Source organism: Corythoichthys intestinalis, chromosome 7 (assembly GCF_030265065.1).
Source record: "Corythoichthys intestinalis isolate RoL2023-P3 chromosome 7, ASM3026506v1, whole genome shotgun sequence".
NCBI lineage: Eukaryota > Metazoa > Chordata > Actinopteri > Syngnathiformes > Syngnathidae > Corythoichthys > Corythoichthys intestinalis.
Genome location: NC_080401.1, coordinates 58,738,657 through 58,755,350, shown reverse-complemented (window position 1 = coordinate 58,755,350; position 16,694 = coordinate 58,738,657). Strand labels below are relative to the sequence as shown.

Sequence of the window (16,694 nt, the reverse complement as noted above, 5' to 3'; positions counted from 1 at the left end):
TGGCAAAAAAATGCCACATGGCTAAAAAAAAATGCCACATGGCAAAATCAATTCTGCTACATGGCAAAAAAATTCCACAAGGCAAAATCAATTTTGCCACACAGTAAAAAAATGCCACATGGTAAAAAAAAAAAAAAAAGCCAAATGGCAAAATCCATTTTGCCACATGGCAAAAAAATGCCACATGGCAAAATCAATTTTGGCACATGGCAAAAAAAATCCCGAATGGGAAAAATCTTTTTTAATTTATTTATTTATTGATTGATTGCACAGGTTTCAAACAACAGTTATCACACTCTAAACTCTGAAATATAGAAAACACAAATGTATCCACCCTCTGTCCTTTATGCCGCACAATCGTTGCACTTGCAAACCAACTCCTTCCTGCACTTCCCGCAAGTGAATCGGGAGCAGTCGACGCAGCGCATGGTGGTATTATTGCTGTTGCAGCGGCTTTTCACCTGGCACTTCACACGCTTCCCAGGCTCCGGTGTGGCGGGTCGTTCCCGAGGACGGTTCTTCACGTTGGCGCTCTGTTCTACCAGATGGGAGTCTGCCAACTCACTCGCGAGCTCCACCAGGAAGTCCACCCGTCTTTCGTTGACGCCCGTGCACGCCTGGTGCAAAACTTGTGCGTTCAGCGCCGCAATGTCCAACATGTTGTAAAACACCGCGACGGGCCAGCGCCGTGTTCCTGCGCGCACGGTGTAACTTCGCACTATCTGGTCCATGGCGTCCACGCCGCATTTGGTTTTATTGTAGTCGAGTAGTGTGTTTGGTTTCATTTTGCCAGTCTTGTTAGTTTCCACAACGTCGTGCATGGTGCTAAGGATGTAGACAGGTTTCTTACGCTTGGCGGCGTAGACCGTCAGCGCCGCAACGGGTGTAGAAAACACTTGAGTGCTGTATTGCTGAAGGTCCAAAGTCGATTCGGGAAGCTCCCGGCGAATCCTCTTGATTGCTCCGATGAGGTTGGTCTTGCGTTCAAGGAGTTGTTTGGCGAGTTCCATCGATGTGAAGACATGATCGGTTGTTACCGTTCTACCTTGATCCAGAAATGGCTCCATCAACTGCATCACAACGTCGCGTTCCGGTCTCACCTCCGAGGGACGGTTAAGGTCTTTCCCGAGATAGGGAATCATGTTGCAAACGTATTTCGTCTTCAGGTCGCACGCCGCCCAGAACTTGATCCCGAACTTGTCCGGTTTTGTCGGAACGTACTGCAAGAAACTGCATCGAGTCCTAGTCGGGAGGAGCTGTTCGTCCACGTTGATGTGCCTTCCCGGGTCGTAAGACGAAATGCAGTTCGTGACAAAGCAACTCCAAAGATCGGAGATGGCGGCGAACCTGTCCTTCTCGACTCGTTTGGCGCGCGTCTCCTTATCGTCGAAGCGCAGGTGTCTCATGATGTCCTGGAAACGGTTTCGGCTCATGATCATCATGATGCCGGGGTTTCCGAGTTTTTCAGACCAAGCGTCTCGTAAAGCCGGAAGCTTGGTAATTCCCCGCAAGAAGATGATGGCGATGAACGCCATTAGCTCAGAGACGGACAAAAACCAGTTGTCCTCTGTGTCCTTTCCGTGCCGAACAGTCCAACGCTGAATGGATTGAAGCATGTCCGGAGTGATGAAACAAAGGAAACTCTCCAAACGGGTTGTCGCTTTTTGACGGACGGGAATAGTTGGTTGCCCATCCGCGGAGTAACATTCAACGGGGCTGTGAGGGAGAGGGCAACCCAGATTTTGCTCGTGCCATACTGTGCCATCTTTGGCCGTCTGTTCTGACCCGGTACACGCCTCCAGTCGGGCTTTCTTTTGTGCAGGCGGCAGCGCAGTGTTCTCTTCACCGTCGTCCTCCTCCTCCTCCTCACCTAGGGTGATCAGAAATTTGAGGGATGAGCAATGCAGTTTTAAAATGCAAGTGCAGCATAAAAACCTATGCCTGAAAACCGAATATTTTATTAATTACTGTATATGTAGGGGCAGAGCACCAAGTGGTGCAAAAAGTCTCTTGGACCCATATTCGAAACCCAACAAAAAATCGGAGATTTTGGATTGAATTTGAAATTTTAGTCGATTTACGGGGTGCATGTTTTAGACATTGGCACCTAGGAAGTTAGTTGGATCCACCTCAAAATTGGTGAGACTGTTCATGAGACGTATGCGATCCGAAGTTATGGAAAAGGTGGGTTTTCTTTCACCTAGGCGGAGTGCTAAAGTCGGCCTTTTTTTGGCAACACACCAAATTCAACAAATGACTTATAACTCCCTGATACAAGGTTCAGTCTTTTTCCATATCTGGCATGCATGAGAAGTATCGCAGCCTGAACACGACTGCATTGAAATATTACCTATAAGGCTTGGCGCCCCCTGCTGGGAAAAGGAAAAGCCCTTTTTTTATGTGACAGGCTCCTCCTCCAAGGATCAGCTCCTTCTTCACCACTACGGACCAGTGAAGATTCCACATTACTGCAGACGCTGCACCGATCCGCCTGTTGATCTCCCTCTCCCTCCTACCTTCACTCGTGAACAAGACCCCAAAAAACTTGAACTGCTCCACTTGGGGCAGGATCTCATCCCCGACCCGGAGAGGGCACTCCACCCTTTTCCGACTGAGGACCATGGTCTCGGATTTGGAGTTGCTGATCTTTATCCCGACCGCTTCACACTCGACTGCGAACCGCTCCGGTGAGAGTTGGAGGTCACGACTTGATGAAGCCAACAGCACCACATCATCTGCAAAAAGCAGAGATTCAATGCAGAAGTCACCAAACCGGACACCCTCAACGCTTCGGCTGCGTCTAGAGATTCTGTCCATAAAAATTATGAACAGAATCGGTGAAAAAGGGCAGCCTTGGCGGAGTCCAACCCTCACTAGGAACGAATTTGACTTACTGTCGGCAATGGAGACCAAACTCTGACACCGGTCGTACAGAGACCGAAAAGCCCTTACAAAGTGGATCAGTACCCCGTAGTCCCGGAGCACCCCCCTACAGGACTCCCCGAGGCACACAGTCGTACGCCTTCTCCAGATCCACCAAACCCATGTGGACTGGTCAGGCGAATTCCCATGCACCCTCGAGGACTCTGCCGAGGGTGTAGAGCTGGTCCACAATTCCACGGCCAGGACGAAAACCACACTGCTCCTCCTGAATCCAAGATTTGACTTCCCGACGGACCCTCCTCATCAGCACCCCTGAATAGACTTTACCGGGGAGGCTGAGGAGTGTGAGCCCTCTATAATTGGAAAACACCCTACGGTCCCCCTTCTTAAAAAGGGGAACCACCACCCCGGTCTGCCAATCCAGAGGCACTGTCCCCGATGTCCACGCGATGTTGTAGAGGCGTGTCAGCCACGGCAGCCCCACAACGTCCAGAGCCTTTAGGAACTCCGGGCGGATCTCATCGACCCCCAGGGCCTTGCCACCGAGGAGCTTTTCAACCACCTCAGTGACTTCAACCCCAGAGATCGGGGAGCCTACCTCAGAGTCCCCAGACTGCTCCCTCAAAGGAAGGCGTGTCGGTGGAATTGAGGAGGTCTTCGAAGTATTCTCCCCATCGACTCACAACGTCCCAAGTCAATGTCAGCAGTACCCCATCTTCACAATACAGTGTTAATGGTGCACTGGTTTCCTCTCCTCAGACGCTGGATGGTGAACCAGAATTTCCTCAAAGCCATCCGGAAGTCGTTTTCCATGGCCTCGGCAAACTCCTCCCATGTCCGAGTTTATGCCTCAGTGACCATCAAAGCTGCAGTCCACTTGCAGTGCCTGTCAGCGGCCTCTGGAGTCCAACATGCCAAAAAGGCACGGTAAGCCTCCTTCTTCAGCTTGACAGCATCCCTTACCGCTGGTGTCTACCAGCGGCTTCAGAGATTGCCGACACGACAGGCATCAACCACCTTACGGCCACAGCTCCGATCGGCCGCCTCAACAATGGAGGTGCGGATCATGGCCCACTCGGACTCAATGTCCCCAACCTCCCCCGGGACAAGAGAGAAGTTCTGCCGGAGGTGGGTGTTGAAGCTCTTTCTGACAGGGGATTCTGCCAGATGTTCCCAGCAGATCCTCACAATACGTTTGGGCCTGCCAGGTCTGGCCAGCATCTTCCCTCGCCATCGGCGCCAACACACCACCCGAGTGTCCAAAACATGCGGCCGCAAGTCCGATGACACGATTACAAAGTCCATCATCGAACTGCGGCCTAGTGTGTCCTGGTGTGTAGGGAGTTGGGCAGCAGCCAAAGGCGGGGCCCTTAGCGTTCCGACCCCCAGCTGCAGAAGCTAACTCTTGGGACTCGTTTTCTGTTTTGATTATCTGGGTCTTCCAAAGACCCAGATAGTGTTATTCTGTTTTGTCTTTAAATGGGATTTCTACGGCACGCCGCACAGCCCAAACCGTTCGACCGATCGGCACCGTTCGAATATCAAAACGGCCGGAATTTTCACGTGTCGCAGGGAATTTTTTGAACGACCCCGAACAATTTTCCGTTCGCCCATAAACGCCTATTTTCACCGATTTTTGGGGGGAAAAAATCCAAAATGTATCTAGTCCTACCATTTTTAACCAAATCACATAACTTGGACATCAAAAATTCCAGGACAGTAAGGGGCAAATTCAAATTGTATACAGAATTTGTAAACAGAATTTGGAAAAAAAAAAAAACGGTTCCTCTGGAAATTTGCCCAAAACTTTCCTATTCAGTTTTAATGGGATGCAACGTTCAAATTTCCCATTCACTTCCATTGGAATTTCCAATGGAATTTACATTGCATTGATGCCATTGACAGCCATGTATGTCAGATCTATTGATGCCAATGTACTTTGATTCCATTGACGCATATGTAAGTCGATGCCATTGACGACCATGGACGTCCAAATTTCCCATTCATTTCCAATGTCATTCGCATTATATTGACGCACAAGTACACAATTTCAAATGAGGGCTATGCACTTCCTTGCCATTGACGTCCATTTATGTCAATTCTATTGATGCAAATGTACTTGGACTCCATTAACGCGTATGTAAGTTGATGCCATTGACTGCCATGGACATCCAAATTTCCCATTCATTCCAATGGGATTTAAATTGCATTGAAGTCAATTTAGACAGGTGCCATTGAAAGCCATGTAGCGGTATGTCAATTCTATTGATGCCAACGTACTTGGATTCCATTGACGCATATGTAAGTTGATGACATCGACGGCCATGGACGTCCAAATTTCCCATTCATTTTCAATGACAAAAAAACAAATATTCCCAAATCAACATGAAATGAACAGATATCAATAGGACGTGTCCCCCATATGTCCCCGATTCCATTGACGCATATGGAAGTTGATGCCATTAACGTTTATGGATGTCCAAATTTCCCTATTCATTTCCAATGGCATTAACATTAAATTCAGTCAATTTAGTCAGATGCCATTGATGGCCATGTATATCAATTCTACTGATGCCAATGTACTTGGATTCTATTGACACATATAGATGTCAATGCCATTGACAGCCATGGACGTCCAAATTTCCCCTTCGTTTTCAATTGCGTACTTTGTTTAATGCTATTGATGGCCATGTTTGTTGATTCTATTGATGCCTATGTACTTGGATTCCATTGAAGCAAATGTAGGTCAATGCCATTGACGGCCTTGGACGTCCAAATTTCCCATTCATTTTCAATGGCAAAAAAACAAATGTCCCCAAAATCAACAGGAAATAACCAGATATGAATAGGACATGTCCCCCAAATGACCTGATATGACCAGGACACGCCCTCCAAATGACCTGATATGACCACGACACGCCCTCAAATAACCTGATATGACCAGGACACGCCCCCCCAAATTTCCTGATTAGGGCTGTCCAAATTATCGCGTTAACGGGCGGTAATTCATTTTTTTAATCAATCACGTTAAAATATTTGACGCAATTAACGCACATGCCCCGCTCAAACATTAAAATGACAGCACAGTGAAAGGTGCACTTGTGTTTTTCGGAGTTTTGCCGCCCTCTGCTGGTGCTTGGGTGCGACTAATTTTATAGGCTTCAGCACCCATGAGCATTGTGTAAGTAATTATTGGCATCAACAATGGCGGGCTACTAGTTTATTTTTTGATTGAAAATGTTATACATTTTAATAAAACAAAGACATTAAGAGGGGTTTTAATATAAAATTTCTATAACTTGTACAAACATTTATCTTTTAAGAACCACAAGTCTTTCTATCCATGGATCGCTTTTACAGAATGTTAATAATGTTAATGCCATCTTGTTGATTTATTGTTATAATAAACAAATGAATGTATGTATCCATCTTGTGTCTCATCTTAACATTCCAACAATAATTTCCAGAAATATATGGCATATTTTATAGATGGTTTGAATTGCGATTAATTAATTTTAAAGCTGTAATTAACTCGATTAAAAATTTTAATCGTTTGACACCCCCAGTCCTGATATGACCAGGACACGCCCCCCCAAACCAACCTGGGCGGGGCTTAGATGTGTATCTCCACACAGCAAAGACCCAGAGTAATTTTTCAAAATAAAAGTCTTATAAATAGCGTTTGTTTTGTGTGCATTATTATAAACCTGTTTTCTATCTGTAGCTGGTTACAAAGGCCACATTTTAGAATGTGGTATCGTGTGTTAACTACTCACACACTATATTGCAAGCCACATGTTAAGGAATACTTCTGTGTACTAGTAATCAGACATAAAATGTTTTGTGTTATCACAAGTTATATTTTTAATGAAAAAAATCCAAAAAAAATCACACTGTGCAACCAAAGAAAAATTTCCAAAATTTGGTTAAGTCCCATTTCCTTTAATTAGGGTTTTTCATGCCGAGTTAAGATTCTCTTCATGATTTCCAGAATACCCTCCATTACAACATGCTGTCGGCTGGACTCTGACAACACAGCCTGACACTGGTTTTTAATCCGATGAGTGTGGTCGTCAAACAGCTGCAGCATCCTGTCAAATTGCGCATTTCTTCGCCTTTGGTATTCTGCGTCTGAAGCCTGCCATTCCTGCACAGCAGCAAGCAGTGTGTCAGTCTTTCTCCTCTTTGCTGCAAAAAATAAGGAAGGTGGAAACTCAGTTAGTGCAGAACTGGCTGTACACAACCCTACAAGTTCTCAACAAGTTTGCACTATTTCTTAACAGATTATTTCCTTACCAGGTCTGGGACGGCAGAGGGTGCTGGCAGCTGGGCGGTCTTGGCTGGTAATTTGTAAATCCGCCGAAGCAGGAAACTGGTGGGTAGTTACTGAAGGTTGGCGACAAAGAGTACTGGAGGCATCAGGAATTGGGTTTGCTGGCAGAGATCGGTTTTGCTCTGTTTGAATAGAAACACAATGCATCACTACCACATAACGTTTAAAGGATTGAGAACTTCAAATTTCACTGTGACAAAACCTAGCTTATTTTCTTACATGTAAATTCAACATTCATTTTCTTGATTTTGCAGTGTTCTCAAGGTCAACATATCTGTTCAGCAATGTCGACATAAATATGTACTGTATATACAGTGCCTTGCAAAAGTATTGGGCCCCCTTGAACCTTGCAACCTTTCGCCACATTTCAGGCTTCAAACATAAAGATATAAAATTTGAATTTTTTGTCAAGAATCAACAACAAGTGGGACACAATCGTGAAGTGGAACAAAATTTATTGGATAATTTCAACTTTTTTAACGAATAAACTGAAAAGTGGGGCGTGCAGTATTATTCGGCCCCCTTGCGTTAATACTTTGTAGCGCCACCTTTTGCTCCAATTACAGCTGCAAGTCGCTTGGGGTATGTTTCTATCAGTTTTGCACATCGAGAGACTGACAGCTCGAGCTCAGTGAGGTTGGATGGAGAGTGTTTGTGAACAGCAGTCTACAGCTCTTTCCACAGATTCTCGATTGGATTCAGGTCTGGACTTTGACTTGGCCATTCTAACACCTGGATACGTTTATTTTTGAACCATTCCATTGTAGATTTGGCTTTATGTTTTGGATCATTGTCCTGTTGGAAGATAAATCTCCGTCCCAGTCTCAGGTCTTGTGCAGATACCAACAGGTTTTCTTCCAGAATGTTCCTGTATTTGGCTGCATCCATCTTCCCGTCAATTTTAACCATCTTCCCTGTCCCTGCTGAAGAAAAGCAGGCCCAAACCATGATGCTGCCACCACCGTGTTTGACAGTGGGGATGGTGTGTTCAGGGTGATGAGCTGTGTTGCTTTTACGCCAAACATATCGTTTTGCATTGTGGCCAAAAAGTTCCATTTTGGTTTCATCTGACCAGAGCACCTTCTTCCACATGTTTGGTGTGTCTCCCAGGTGGCTTGTGGCAAACTTTAAACCAGACTTTTTATGGATATCTTTGAGAAATGGCTTTCTTCTTGCCACTCTTCCATAAAGGCCAGATTTGTGCAGTGTACGACTGATTGTTGTCCTATGGACAGACTCTCCCACCTCAGCTGTAGATCTCTGCAGTTCATCCAGAGTGATCATGGGCCTCTTGGCTGCATCTCTGATCAGTTTTCTCCTTGTTTGAGAAGAAAGTTTGGAAGGACGGCCGGGTCTTGGTAGATTTGCAGTGGTCTGATGCTCCTTCCATTTCAATATGATGGCTTGCACAGTGCTCCTTGAGATGTTTAAAGCTTGGGAAATCCAAATCCGGCTTTAAACTTCTCCACAACAGTATCTCGGACCTGCCTGGTGTGTTCCTTGGTTTTCATAATGCTCTCTGCACTTTAAACAGAACCCTGAGACTATCACAGAGCAGGTGCATTTATACGGAGACTTGATTACACACAGGTGGATTCTATTTATCATCATCGGTCATTTAGGACAACAGTGGATCATTCAGAGATCCTCACTGAACTTCTGGAGTGAGTTTGCCGCACTGAAAGTAAAGGGGCCGAATAATATTGCACGCCCCACTTTTCAGTTTTTTATTTGTTAAAAAAGTTTAAATTATCCAATAAATGTTGTTCCACTTCACTATTGTGTCCCACTTGTTGTTGATTCTTGACAAAAAAATTAAATTTCATATCTTTATGTTTGAAGCCTGAAATGTGGCGAAAGGATGCAAGATTCAAGGGGGCCGAATACTTTTCACTGTATTCTGTATTTCACTGTATTAAGGCACTGTATTCACTTACCTTTCTTCATTTGTAAGTTTAACAAGACTAGTCATGCTTTGTGTCTAGGGCTGTAGCTATCGGTTATTTTAGTAGTCGATTAATCGATAAACTAGTTAGTTCGACTAATCGGATAAGGAACATAAAAAATTAAAATACCTGAGCTGAGCCTCAAACAAATAAAATGAGGAGTTATGTACAACAAAACAACAATTAGCTAACTTACATAGCAAAGGTACGCCAGCTTAAATGCTATAAAATGCGCACTTTTTTATTTACAATGCTCCTAACATATGGTTCAGACATATTTCCACAATAAAATAGCTAAATACCTATAAACTAAATCACGAATGCATCAAAAAAACATTTTCTCAAACAAAAACTTAGTTTATGTTGGTCTAAACAGGGAGCAGCTGGATTCAGCCAGGTTAAATTAGTCAGACTAAGGGCAGTGTATCTACGCAAATCAATACAACGAAATGCAAACACTTTCAAAACAAACCATTACAACGCCACTTTGACTAACGAATACTCGAAGTAGCAAAATTTAATTTGAATCTTTTTTTGTAATCGAATACTCAAGTTAATCGATTAATTGTTGCAGCACTATTTATGTCCAACAGTAATTCGGTTCCTCATACAGCGTTTATAATACATTTTATTCGGAGAAAAATAAAACAAAACCGACAGTGTACGCAAGTGAACCGAACATGCAAAACCGAACTGTTACCCCCCTAAATTAGGTCGTATTTAATACCAACCTTCAAGCAGCTGGGAGGGTGGGTTGTTTTCCTTCTGCATCAACGACCGCAAAAGCAAAGCAGATGAGTCCTTTGTTTTGGTGTTGCCAGAGAATGCTGGTCTGTGGCCCAATATGAAGTCGAGCGTCTCACACCATTTGCCCGTTTTCCGCTCATGTTGTTGTGGTCTTTGATTTTCTTATAGTCAGTGCTTAATGAGTAAATCATAAGGTGCCTGAACCCATAGTACGTATGACAGCGCAGGGATGACGAGACGGGCACAGGTCCCAGACATACGCAGAAAATGGTGCTGAAAACAACACGCAAATGCCCAGTTGCCATGTTGTGGGACTTACAAGCCTTCAATATTGTTGATTTCAATGGCGATGGCAACACGCTACGTAAATTACGTAGCTGATAATTCAGCTACATTAGCCTTCCGTAATAATACGACTTTTACTCTCGTAGTAAAAGCATGAGAAAAAAGTCGAACTAATATGACGAGATTCAGAATAAATGTTGAATTAACAGAATAAAAATCGTATTATTACATGGGGCTAATGTAGCTGAATAAGCAGCTACATACTCTACATAGCACGTTGCCACCTCTGTTAAAATCCACAATATTGAAAGCATCTCATTTTAAACAAGAATATCCTTAATCTTTTGGCTCATCTACACCAAATTATAATCAATAAAATTATTTATACTAATGCTTAGTCGTAGCTGCTACATAAGGTACATGTACGTAAAATACGCACGGCTTATTCAGCTACATTACCTCTACGTAATAAATTTACAATATCATTTCAATCGACTATAATGTCATTACGAGAAAATAAATAGTACTACTACGAAAATAAAAGTTAAATTAATAGTACGAGAATAAAAGTCGTGTTGACGTGTATTATTACGTAAAAATAAAGTGTGTAGCGGCATTCAGCTACATTAAGTCCATGTACTTTAGCTGGGAGCTACGTAAAGGCTTTAGCAGCTTAGCTACATTAGCCCTGCGTAATAATTCACAATATATTCTCGTACTATTAACTCAAACTATTTTTTTCTTCAACTACCCCCCCCACCCCCCATAGCAGTTCGACTTTTCCCCCTCCTTCCTACTTTTACCACGAGAACAAAATTATTATTACGTCGGGCTAATGTAGCTGAATTTTAATGTAGCCGAAGCTATGCACTTTACGTAGTACGTTGCCGCCTCTGTTCAAATCCACAATATTGAAAGCAACGCTTGTTAAATAACGGTAAACTTTAATTTTTTACTAATCTACATTTTGTTCTTTTGTATTCTGTTGTTATGATTTATTTAGACATCGAGTTTGTTAAATACAAATCTATCTAAATCGTAATCAATAGGCTTTATACTAATGCTTCGTCGTAGCTAGCTACCTGCTAAAGTACATGTACGTAAAGTGCGTAGCGGCTTATTCAGCTACATTACCCCTGCGTAATAATGATTTAAAGCTATTTTTAGCCGATAGTTTTCGGCGCTGAATTTTCGGTCACATCTATGTTTAAATCAGTGCAAATGCATCATTAGATACGGGCTGTCCAGATAAAAAACAAACACACTAATTCTTAAAAAAAAAAAAAAAAAAAAAAAAAAAAACACTAATTTGACAATGAAAATAGAATGTTTTAGGAAATCTTACCAGATGTAAAAGGCTCCATTTCTTCTCCATCGGAAGTGACGGGGTCGACTTCACTCAGGACCATCTCCAAAGTTTTTTGACCACTGCTGATTTGCGGCATCCTGGCTTCACTTGAATTCGGTCTGCGGTGCTACAACGTCAATCCTTCTACTGAGGAAAGTTTGGAGGCACCCTTTATTTTTATATAAGGCTACATCCAGTACTCAAGTGAGGGGGTGTGGCTGTTTAAAATGCAGGAATGTATCAATGGCCTTTGATAAGCTGTAATGCTCGTTTTCAAGCATCCTAGGCCGTTTCTCGATTGTTCGCCGGGTGACAAGTGGCGAGTCGTCGAGAGGTGATCAACGGCAATTGGCCTCCTTTGTTGAATAAACTGCTCGACCAAGGGTGATGGAAGGTTTTGGAATCTATCCAGCCGGCAACACAACAACCTGTATATTGATGACAAAAAAAAACAACATTTGTTTGGACAATTTTCATATAGTAAACACTGACCAAGTAAAATAATTACAACAATGCAGTGATTTTAATGCAAACAGGTCGATGACGATGTTGACCGCTAGATGTCAGCATTGAACAATCAGTGCGCAAACAATGTTAACGGTAGGTCACATGACCGAGAGAAATACTACGGTACTCGGTAAATAAATAAATTAACTAAAACCACAATGGATATCGATCACAAACATGATCACTGACTGGGTTTGATTTCGCAGTTAACAAATGAGCAATAAAATACAATGTAACTATATTTGATCACGGACTAAGGGCTACGTTAGCAAAGGGATGCTACTAGCCAAGCTAACATGCTACGAGCTACACAAACAACAAGAACGGGTGACACAAGCATCACATACATAATTGCAGAATACGTGGCGAACATCATAACTTACTTATCACCAGCCGATTTGAGCAAATACATGCGCAACAATAATCGGCGTAGGATGAACTTTAATACTCAACCGTTTTTTTTTTAAACACTCTGCGCATGCGCAGCAACAGAGGCAGGTCGCTTTCCGCAGGGAATTCGTTACACTATCAATAGAGAACTATAACATGATCAATTATGGACACATGTACGACTACCAATTCAAATTTTCTAAATATTTGTGTAGTAAAAATGCATAGTTTTAAGTGTGGGAGTAGTCAGCGAGGTCCACTACTAATATTCTCCATTCTTGGCCAGAAATTATTCGGAATTGTGGATTTACAGTACCACAAAAATAAGAACTGTAAGCTGATAAAAGTATACATGTAGGACTTTTAATTCAAATTTGATCCGTAAAAATGCATAGTTTTGAGTTTGGGAGTAGTCACAGAGGTCCACTACTAATATTCAGCATCCTTGTCCAGAATTTATTCAGAATTGTGGATTTACAGTACGACAAAAAAGAGAATTATAACAATCAAAGTACAGGACTGTCTCAGATAATTAGAATATTGTGATAAAGTTCTTTACTCTCTGTAATGCAATTAAAAAAACAAAAATGTCATACATTCTGGATTCATTACACATCAACTGAACTATTTCAAGCCTTTTATTATTTGAATATTGCTGATTTTGGCTTACAGCTTAAGAAACCTCAAAAATCCTATATCAAAAAATTAGAATACTTCCTCAGACCAAGTAAAAAAATAATTTTATAACAGCACAACTAAATCAAACATTTGAAAATGTCCATTGATGCACTCAGTACTTGGTTGGGAATCCTTTTGCACGGATTACTGCATCAATCCGGCGTGGCATGGAGGCAATCAGCCTGTGGCATTGCTGAGGTGTTATTGATGCCCAGGATGCTTCGATAGCGGCCTTCAGCTCATTTGCATTTGTAGGTCTGGTGTCTTTCATCTTCTTCTTAACTATACCCCACAAATTCTCGATGGGGTTCAGGTCAGGGGAATTAGCAGGCCAATCAAGGACAGTGATGCCATGGTCAGTGCACCAGTTACTGGTGGTTTTGGCACTGTGGGCAGGTGCCAGATCATGCTGGAAAATGAAATCCTCATCTCCATAGAGCTTTTCAGCAGATGGAAGCATGTAGTGCTCTAAAATCTCTTGGTACACAGTTGCATTTACTCTGGACTTGATGAAACACAGTGGACCAGGGGTGCTCAAAGTTTTTTGCTCCAAGATCTACTTTTAAATGAGACAACCTCCCGCGATCTACCTTAAGAGCAACATACGGCGTTATGTTGCTCACAAAACACAAATAACTGTGTACGTTTAAAAAAATATAAATAAAAAATGGACGGTAAATTATGTTTGCTCACAAAACATAATTAACTATGTACATTTAAAAAAAAAAAAAAAAAAAAAATTTTTTTTTTTTTTTGATGCTGCGAGCTACCTACACTAGCGTTGCGATCGACTGGTCGATCGCGATCGACGTAATGGCCACCCCTGCAGTGGACCAACACCAGCAGCTGACATGGCTCCCCAAACCATTGCTGACTGTGGGAACTTCACACTGGATTTCAAGCAACTTGGATTTTGCTCCTCTCCAGCCTTTCTCCAGACTCTGGCGCCTTGACTTCCAAATGAAATGCAAAACTTGCTTTCGTCTGAAAAGAGGACATTGGACCACTCTGCAACTGTCCAGTGTTTTTCTCCATAGCCCAAGTCAGACGCTTCCGTTGTCTTGAGTTCAGAAGTGGCTTGACCATGGGAATACGGCTATTGTAGCCCATTTCCCGGACACGTCTGTGAACTGTGGCTTTTGATACCTGGACTCCAGCTTCAGCCCACTGTCTTTGTAGCTCCCCCAACTTCTGGAAGCGGCTCTTCTTCACAATTTTGTTAAGGCTGCGGTCATCTTTCTTGGTTGTGCAGCGTTTCCCGCCACATTTTTCCCTTCCAACAGACTTTTTGTGGATATGCTTTGAAACTGCACTCTGTGAACAGCCTACTCTTTGAGAAATTTCTTTTTGTGTCTTACCCTCCTGATGGAGGGTATCAATGATGGTCCTCTGGACAGCAGTCAGATCAGCAGTCTTCCCCATACTTGTGATTTAGTTTAGTGAACCAAGCTGAGTGTTTTTAAGGCTCAGGAAACCCTCGCAGGTGTTTCGAGTTAATTAGATGATTCAGGTGATTAGTTGAATAGCCTACTTGTATACTTTTTCATGATATTCTAATATTTTCACGCATCCTTTGCCGTTTCTCGATTGTTCGCCGGGTGTCAAGTGGTGCGTCGTCGAGAGGTGATCAACGGCAATTGGCCTCCTATGTTGAATAAACTGCTCGACCAAGGGTGATGGAAGGTTTTGGAATCTATCCAGCCGGCAACACAACAACCTGTATATTGATGACAAAAAAACAACATTTGTTTGGACAATTTTCATATAGTAAACACTGACCAAGTAAAATAATTACAACAATGCAGTGATTTTAATGCAAACAGGTCATTAATGACGATGTTGACCGCTAGATGTCAGCATTGAACAATCAGTGCGCAAACAATGTTAACGGTAGGTCACATGACCGAGAGAAATACTACGGTACTCGGTAAATAAATAAATTAACTAAAACCACAATGGATATCGATCACAAACATGATCACTGACTGAGTTTGATTTCGCAGTTAACAAATGAGCAATAAAATACAATGTAACTATATTTGATCACGGACTAAGGGCTACGTTAGCAAAGGGATGCTGCTAGCCAAGCTAACATGCTACGAGCTACACAAACAACAAGAACGGGTGACACAAGCATCACATACATAATTGCAGAATACGTGGCGAACATCATAACTTACTTATCACCAGCCGATTTGAGCAAATACATGCGCAACAATAATCGGCGTAGGATGAACTCTAATACTCAACCGTTTTTTTTTTTTTTTTAAACACTCTGCGCATGCGCAGCAACAGAGGCAGGTCGCTTTCCGCAGGGAATTCGTTACACAATCAATAGAGAACTATAACATGATCAATTATGGACACATGTACGACTACCAATTCAAATTTTCTAAATATTTGTGTAGTAAAAATGCATAGTTTTAAGTGTGGGAGTAGTCAGCGAGGTCCACTACTAATATTCTCCATTCTTGGCCAGAAATTATTCGGAATTGTGGATTTACAGTACCACAAAAATGAGAACTGTAAGCTGATAAAAGTATACATGTAGGACTTTTAATTCAAATTTGATCCGTAAAAATGCATAGTTTTGAGTTTGGGAGTAGTCACAGAGGTCCACTACTAATATTCAGCATCCTTGTCCAGAATTTATTCAGAATTGTGGATTTCCATTACTACAAAAAAGAGAATTATAACAATCAAAGTATGCATGTAGGACTTTTAAATCAAATTTGCTCAGTATTTGTACCCTAAAAATGCATAGGTTTGAGTCAGAGACGTCCACTACGAATATTCAGCATCCTTGTCCAGAACTTATTCAGAATTTTGGATTTGCTGTACCACAAAAATGAGAACTGTAACCAAATCAAAGTACACATGCAGGACTTTTAATTCAAATTTTCTTAATATTGGTACAGTAAAAATGCATAGTTTTGAGTTGTTTAGTAGTCTTAGAGGTCCACTACTAATATTCACCAGCCTTGTCCAGAATTTTTTCAGAATTGTGGATTTACAGTACCACAAAAATGAGAACTGTAAACTGTAACCAGATCAATGTCCACATTTAGGAAATTTGATTCCATTTTTAAAAAAAATATATGCATAGTCAAAAATGAGAACTGTAACCTGTAACTAGATCAATGTCCACATATAGGACTTTTAATTCCAATTTGCTCAATATTTGTACCGTAAAAGTGCACAGTTTTGAGTATATGAGTAGTCAGAGAGATCCACTACTATTATTCACCAATCCTGTGGATTTACAGTACCGCAAAAATGAGAACTGTAACCTAATCAAAGTATGCATGTAGGACTTTTAATTCAAATTTGCTCAATTCAGTTTCTGAAAAAAACATAGTTTTGAGTATATGAGGAGTGAGAGAGGTCCACTACTAATATTCACCATGCTTGTCCAGAACTTACTCAGAACTGTGGATTTACAGTACCACAAAAATGATAACTGAAACTCTCGGAAGCCCATGAATTTCGGTATTCCTATTAGTACCAAGCAAATGGCGGATTTGGCCTCTCCCAGGAAAAAACCCAGAGAAGTGGCAAAAATGACCTAAGTGCTTTT

The 16,694-nt window shown here is 42.1% G+C and overlaps 1 protein-coding gene across 3 annotated transcripts; it reads right to left on the bottom strand.

Annotated features, from left to right (window-relative positions):
• Positions 1-95: 95 nt before the first annotated feature.
• Positions 96-15,416, bottom strand: LOC130918374 (piggyBac transposable element-derived protein 4-like). Of its 3 annotated transcripts, none has more exons than XM_057840054.1 (4): positions 15,298-15,416; positions 12,397-14,834; positions 11,540-11,970; positions 96-1,870 (listed from the first exon to the last, which is right to left on the bottom strand). In XM_057840054.1, exons 3-4 carry the CDS (start codon positions 11,637-11,639, stop codon positions 345-347), a joined length of 1,626 nt encoding a protein of 541 aa, XP_057696037.1. In that variant the 5' UTR covers positions 11,640-11,970; positions 12,397-14,834; positions 15,298-15,416; the 3' UTR covers positions 96-344. The 3 variants fall into 3 exon arrangements, with proteins under 3 accessions (XP_057696037.1, XP_057696036.1, XP_057696039.1); XM_057840053.1 differs by having other exon boundaries at positions 12,433-14,834; XM_057840056.1 differs by having other exon boundaries at positions 13,892-14,834.
• Between the last annotated feature and the right edge of the window lie 1,278 nt (positions 15,417-16,694).

Excerpts from the sequence above, each read along its gene's own strand:
- LOC130918374 (XM_057840054.1), bottom strand. The coding sequence starts at position 11,639 with ATGCCGCAAATCAGCAGTGGTCAAAAAACTTTGGAGATGGTCCTGAGT. Across the intron at positions 1,871-11,539 it reads AATGGAGCCTTTTACATCTG|GTGAGGAGGAGGAGGAGGAC; the intron begins GTAAGATTTCCT and ends TGATCACCCTAG.